The sequence below is a fragment of the Anthonomus grandis genome, chromosome 2, assembly GCF_022605725.1.
Source record: "Anthonomus grandis grandis chromosome 2, icAntGran1.3, whole genome shotgun sequence".
NCBI classification, from domain to species: Eukaryota; Metazoa; Arthropoda; class Insecta; order Coleoptera; family Curculionidae; genus Anthonomus; species Anthonomus grandis.
The window spans coordinates 15519843-15527086 of record NC_065547.1 but is presented as its reverse complement, the minus strand read 5'-3'; the positions used below and the strand labels follow the sequence as shown (position 1 = coordinate 15527086).

General features: G+C 33.4%; 1 protein-coding gene across 2 annotated transcripts in view; it reads right to left on the bottom strand.

Moving 5' to 3' along the window:
• Nucleotides 1–281: 281 nt before the first annotated feature.
• Nucleotides 282–7244, bottom strand: part of LOC126747943 (G-protein coupled receptor dmsr-1-like) — a 518114-nt gene continuing 511151 nt past the window's right edge. For both annotated transcript variants that reach the window (XM_050456930.1, XM_050456925.1), the window contains one exon: nt 282–949. In XM_050456930.1, coding sequence (XP_050312887.1) covers nt 774–949 — 176 coding nt within the window. In that variant the 3' untranslated portion in view covers nt 282–773. The remainder of the gene's footprint in view (nt 950–7244) is intronic.

The window sequence follows — 7244 nt, the reverse complement described above, 5'->3', positions numbered from 1 at the left end:
AATCTTTAGAGATACAGACATTTTAATAAGCATACGTAAAAGTTAATGATTACGGTAACGTAAGCGTACCAAATAGCATTTGAGGAGTTCTTCAGGCGCAGGAATGTTGAAGATTTCGTACTTATTAGAATTTTTTCACAATTCGCTTTGAGACCTTCTGCTTGGCTAATTAGCGTTGTAAAATAGAGAGGCTTTGAGCATCTTAGAGTTTTTTTATTAATTTGAGACTTCTAATATATTTTTCTTCGTAAAACACTATAAAAGTAATAAAAACCGATAAATAAAATAATGTATTAAATATATTATAGAGATTCTGGACGTGATAATAATTTCAGAGACTTCCAGGTAGAGACACTAACTTTAAAAAAATGTGCATCCTATAAAATTTTACTACTCCTTAAAGCTATCTTTGGTTAAAAACACACCCCTCTTAACATGCTTATCATAGGGCTTAAGTTTATACAATTTACGTAATTAAAAAAATCCAATTGCCAAAAATCCCCCGTAGGGCCCGTTTTGTTATTCAAACCAACCCTTTTGTTTTTATCTTTTTGTTTGAGGGTAAATAATTTAAATTGGAGAGGAATAATATGTCATGGACAAATGTTATTTTTTTAAGGGAGATGCGTAAACACCCCACGAGCTTTAATTTAAAAAAAAATTTGTCCTACATAAGGCGTAATAAAATTATCCCTATGATATCAAGAGCCTTATTCACACATTTAAATATTTACATACATAATTTAATTATCACATACATTTTTTAATAAAATTTACACCACTGTATTGACAGTTTGTAATGATATCCACTGGTTCTTGACAGTTTTACCGCAAGGCAGATAAGGGAAAAACGTTTCCCTAAACACCTCCCTGAATTTTTGGGACATGATGCAGTAAAGGACGAAATTGATGGCTGAAATTGTTAGGGTGAAGATGTCCAGTAGATCGCCTGAAAGAAAGAAATAACGTTATAGTTTAAATGCAATTTTTAGGCTTGAAATGCGTTTTAATAGAGGTTGATGAGTCTAATTTACACAATATTGATGTTAAATTCATTTTTTAAGTGTTAATTTCCTCTATTCTTATCTCTGTTTTCACGAAACCTCTTAATACACCTGACGAGTACAACGGATGAATGGTAAGATTTTTAAAATAATGTCTAGAAACAGTTTATTATACGTTATTTTTTTTTTTAAACTTTTCTCTATTTTTTTCTCTCTTTTGACTAATGAGGCAGGAATGTGTTATATAAGTGATTTAACTAGTTCAATAAAGCAAAATCAAAGTAAATTCGAAAACTATAAATTGACTAGCTTAAACATTAATCGAAAACAAAATTAAAATGAAGAAAAGATGAAATTTGATTTGTCAGAATTAAAGATGGCTAATAAAAGTACTCTTAATAGGACAAATGGACATCTAAGTAATAAAAGTCAAAATATACAAGATCTAGAAGCTTTGAAGAAGGAAGCAGATGAAAAAACCTATATTTACAATAACTGTTTATGGTGGTGTGATGGGAAAGAAAGCCTTGGAGGGGTCTATTAGAGAGCAAAATCATTTTATTAACAATAATTATAAAGTAAAAATTAGGTTCGTAAAAAAAATAAGGGAACGCTATATAGTATTCGGGGATTGCTCTCCTTCCCTATTTCATAGATTAATGGCCACAGGAAAGATTATTATCGGTTAAAAAAATCCCCCATTTATGAGGATGTTGGCTTTATATGCTGTTTTAAATGTCAAGAACCCTTTTACAAATATGACACTTGTCCAAATCAACCTTCTTGTGAATAAATCAAAGGAGAACAACACAAAGTCTCGGTCTCAAAAATTCTTTAATTTGTTAGAATGGTGACACGTGTTTCGCTCCTAAGAGCACCATCAGACCTAAAAAATAATGTAAACAAAACCAAATAATATTACAAAAAGACTTTAAAGTAAAACAAAAAAGTATACCTCAAGAAGGTTAAAAACACGCCCGACTGGGTCAAATATACACACACACTGAAAGGTAAAATATAAGTTTAAAAATCTGACGTCACAAATATATAAAAAACAATAACATAGATCTTAAATACATGAAAGTAATAAAAAAGTAAAAAGGAACTATCGAGATTTAAACCTTCAACCTTGCAGCAAGACTGTTACTATTTGCTGCGTTGACCGCTAGGCCACACCGTTCATGCGATAGCTTGGAAAGAAAGGAGGGGACTACAAGATGTTATTAAAAATGAGTCCCGGCTCAAAATTGAACACGTCGTTAACGCAAGTTAAAACTGGACTCTTCTTCGCTCTTGTAATCTCTAGCTTCTCTAGAAGATCCAGCTTTTTGCCCTTCTGGCAGTCATGAACCACAGTCACATTATTGGGGTAGGAAAAATTATGACCTGTTGACAATAAATGATTGGCAAACGCTGACTTGGTCTCGACAATATCGGTGGCTTTAAACTTGTTCACCAGACCTAGATGTTCTTGTACCCTTGTTGAAATTTTCCTCCCGGACTGTCCCACATAAATCGTAGGGCAATCGGCACAATGCAAACTATAAACTCCCGATTTCGAAAGTGGATCTGGTTTATCCAATGGTTTAACCAGATTTCGCTTTACGGAATTAGAAGTCTTAAAAGCGATTGAGATGTTAAAAGGTTTAAAGAATTTCGCCACCCCCTGGGAAATACCTCGAAAGTAAGTTAAACATCTAACATTTTTATTATTGCGCTCCCTTTCCTCCTGGTGTACAATATGTGGTACGAAAGTTTGTACTTATTAAAAAACTTAAAATATAGTTTTTTGAAAATTGATAGAGGGGAGTTATTGTTGATTGCAATAGATTGTATTATATTGTACTCTTTTTTAAAGGCTACATTGGAGAGAGGTAAATGAAATAATCTATAGAAGAATGAGTTAAGAGCAGCAAACTTGTGTTGGCCAGGAGAAAGGGAATTAAATTGGATAATATTATCCGTAGCGGATGGTTTTCTGTACACTTCAAAAGTTATTCCATTGTTGTACCTAGTCAGAAGTAAATCCAAAAATGGTAAAGTCTTATTAACTTCTTTTTCCAAAGTAAACATTATGTTACTATGAAGAGAATTTACGAAATTCAAAAATCCCGCCAAATCATCGTCGTTTTCTCTCCAGACTAGAAAAATGTCATCGACATACCTTTTGTATGTAACTATAAATTTAAAAAACTTACTAACCATAATTTGATTTTCTAAATGGCTCATAAATACTTCGCTTAAGAAAGGTGAAACGCATGAGCCCATAGCGAGTCCTGCTGATTGCTTAAAAAATTTTCCATTAAATTTAAAAAAGTTTTGTTCCAAAACCAGCGATAAGAGACATACAAGGTTGTCTATAACTACCTTAGGGAGGTTGGTGGAGTTAAGCAATTCTTCAATTAACGTTACACATTCTGAGGCGGGTATGCTGTAACATATATATGTTTTCATGGTTATTTTTTTATACTGTACTCTATAATATATTGTACTTTTTATACTGTAACTCTATAATATACTGTACTTTTAAAAATAAGCAAAATTATATTACTTATATTACTTATTAGATTTTATACTTAAAAATTTAAAAAAAAACAAAACATGAAACTAAACCTTTCAATATTTTCTCCCAAATTTATACTATAGAATATGGGAATATGTCCTCAAACAGAAATAGCGCAATGCGAAAACTCCCATTTCTCTGCGATATGTCTCGTCATTTTTAATACCGAGCCTGCCAAGCGAGTTTCATCATTCCTACGTATAGGGGCGCCACATTTTAGCTTCTAAATTTCTAGATAAAGCAAAGAACGGCTGGCTGCCGCGGTCACGAAATTTTATACAGTATTTGCGCATCTTTTCCCTTTTCAATCAACGTTTAAAGCTTTGTTTTATTAACAACAAACAGCTGAAACTTGGGAAACCTTCCTAACAGAGGCAATAAACTGGTTTCATGGTTTACCTTTTTTTCTAAATCACTTCTTGTGAATAGTGCTCGGGTAATCACAATTTTCGCGAGTGTCATACATATTATTAAAAAACAGTGTAAAAACTGTCAGTCAGATAACCAAAAATATCAACTAAACTACAAGACGGATCAACTGACAATAATCAAGGCTGTCCTTCATATCATTACCTACTAAAAGTCTTCAGAGGTTTGATGATGGTACTATCAATGTCTAGCAACCAACCAAGAATGCTGTCTCAGCAGTGATGCAAAATCTGGCATATTCAGATTATAACATTAGGTAAGAGGTTATTGTAAATTATGATACGTTGGCAATAAATAAAGTATTAATTTCTTATTATTGAAATCCTCAATCCACTTTGACATTCGTAGCATTAGAAAGATTTTTAATAAAGTGTTCTGTTAGTTAGTTTAATACTTTTATTTTCTAGTTGGAATTTGGTTTTGTTTATATGTTTAATTAGATTTAGTTATTAGACGTGGCAACGTTGGATCGGCTGTAAATGACGGGCAGTGACAGAACCAACACGGTGTGTCAACAGGCCTTGATTTCGCTCTTGAATAAATGATATAGTTTAAAAAGTAAAAACGAGTTACAGCGACGAAAGTAGCTTTCATTTCAAGAACCCAATGATCAAACTGGTGGCAGCGGTGTAGTTTCGTCGTGCAGTGGCGTAAAAAAAAGCAAATTATTGCTTTTACAGTAGAGGGTCGCCATGGGTTCTAACCTAACTTATAAATGTGTTTTAAGCCTCACAACACAAGCTAGGGACGGGGATACGTATCGAGATCAGCGAATGCGCGATTACCAGTTCCAGTAGTGTAGAGTATCATTTAACGCAAACGCTTGTTAAAATCATACAAGGTAATTTTTTTGGTTAGATTAAAAAGTCATCATGCCCGGATAAAAAAATCAAGCAGGTGCAGAGGAAGGTGCAAATACATCCGGACAGTTTCAAGGCCCCCAAGTGATTAATGTTACAACTCCCGTTAGTGTAAGCCCGCCAGACAAATTTTCTTTTTCTACTCCAGGTGCATGGACATCTTGGAGGAAAAGGTTTGAAAGATACATGTCAGTATCCGGGCAACTAAGTAAACCAGAAGAGGAGAAAATTAACATTTTGGTGTACATAATGGGAGAAGAATCAGAGGAAATTATGTTACAGTTTCCAAGGCAGCCAGAATCTTATGTGGAAGCATTAGCGTGTTTTGAAAAATATTTTATTCCTCGTAGATATATAATTTTTGAAAGATTTAAATTTAATTCTACAGTTCAAAAAGCAGGTGAGCCAATAGAATCCTTTATAACAAATTTGCATTCACTAGCTGAACATTGCAACTATGGCACTCTAAAAGAAGTACTTATCCGAGATAGAATTGTAGTTGGGATGCTGGATTTTAAGACTTCTGAGCGTCTGCAGCTAAAAGAACACTTGGATTTAAAAGAGTGCATTCTGACGGCTAAGCAAGCAGAATTACAAGCATCCCAGTCAAGGGAATTATCTAGTCGTCAAGTAAGTCGAGTGCAGTCTACTAAAAGTGAAAACTCAAAGTTCCAGGTATTTCCAACCAAGGTAGGGAAAAAAACAACTTTCGAAGTGGCAATATTGGAAGTAGAGACAAGTGTGGATTCTGTGGTCTACGACCCCACGCTAGTGATTAATGCCCAGCGCCAAAATCTTTATCCTACATGAAGATTTTGCGTGCCAAATGCCAGGACATTGGGCAATAGTATACAGGAGTACAAATAAGGTCAGACTTATCCACAATAATAATAATGTTAATCAAGAATTAGATTTAGAACAACTTGAGTTAGAGTACAATTCTGTAAATAATTTGGGGGATTCTAAAGAGGTCAATTCTTTTTTTGGGTCAATTCAGATAAACCACATAGACACACAATGGGTAGCTTTAATTTTTATCTTTATGATTAACAAAAATATAGAATTTCTAATTGATTCGGGGGCTGACATTAGATGTGTACCATCTCATTTATTTAAACAGTTTAAAAATAATTTAAAATTTTCTGATAAAGGTATTACCGGTCTGTCTGGAATTAAACTAAATGTTTTAGGTACATTATCAGTGAGATTGAGTTTTCAGCATCAGCACTTCGATACAGACATTTACATTATAGATAAATTGACCAAACCTATACTTGGTAGAATAGCTATAATAAAATTAAGTTTATTTTCTTACATAAAAAGTCAAAGTTTTTCAATTCAACAAGAGAATATGTCAGTATCTCTTAAAGACGATGTCAAGAGAAGGTTTCCAGGAATCTTTAAGGATGTTAATTCCTTCAAAACTGAAATGAGCATTAAACTTACAGAGGGTATTCAGCCATATGTACAGTCTGTGCCTCGTGTTGTACCCAGTCCATTATTAAATCCTCTAAAAAAAAAGCTAGAAAGACAGTTAAACAGCTTGGTATAATTGAAGCTATAGAGAGTCCCAACAGACTGGGTTAGTCCTATTGTAGTGGTTCAAAAAAATATACTAAATTGAACAAAGCAGTTCAACGTTCACACTTCTCAATAGGAAAAGTAGAAACCAGTCTGGCATAATTAAAGGGATCTAAGTATTTTACTAAATTAGATACTAATTCAGGTTTTCATCAAATTAAACTTAGTCCTGAGTCTCAAATTTTGACCACTTTTATTACTCCATTTGGGAGGTACTTTTTTAAAAGAGTTCCTTTCGGAATTATTTGTGCTCCTAAATATTTTTCCATACTATTAAATAAAATATTGTCAGGCGTAAAAGGGGTCATAAGTCATATTGATGATATACTAATTCATGCTTCAACCTTGGAAGAACATAACAAAATTTTAGGGGAAGTGTTAAAACGTATCGAGGCGGAGGGACTAACCTTAAATGAGTGAAAATGTGTTTTTGCAACACAGTCTTTAACATTTTTAGGTCATAAAATTTCAAGCAAAGGTGTCACAGTAGATTCAGATCGAATCATCGCGATTAAAAATTTTCCTGAGCCTAAAAATAGAAAAGAGGTTGGGCAGTTTTTAGGTATGATTAATTTTTCTTGTAGATTTATTCCCAATCGGTCACAAATCCTAGAGCCACTGACATCTCTATTAAAAAAAAATATACAATTTGTTTGGGATGCGGCTCAAATCCAATCTTTTGAAAAAATTAAAACATTGTTGCAGAATAGCCCAACTTTGGCGTATTTTGATCCGACTAAATCTATACTGTTTTCGACGGATGCTTCTTCTTATGGTTTAGGTGCATGTCTAATTCAATCTCAGGAT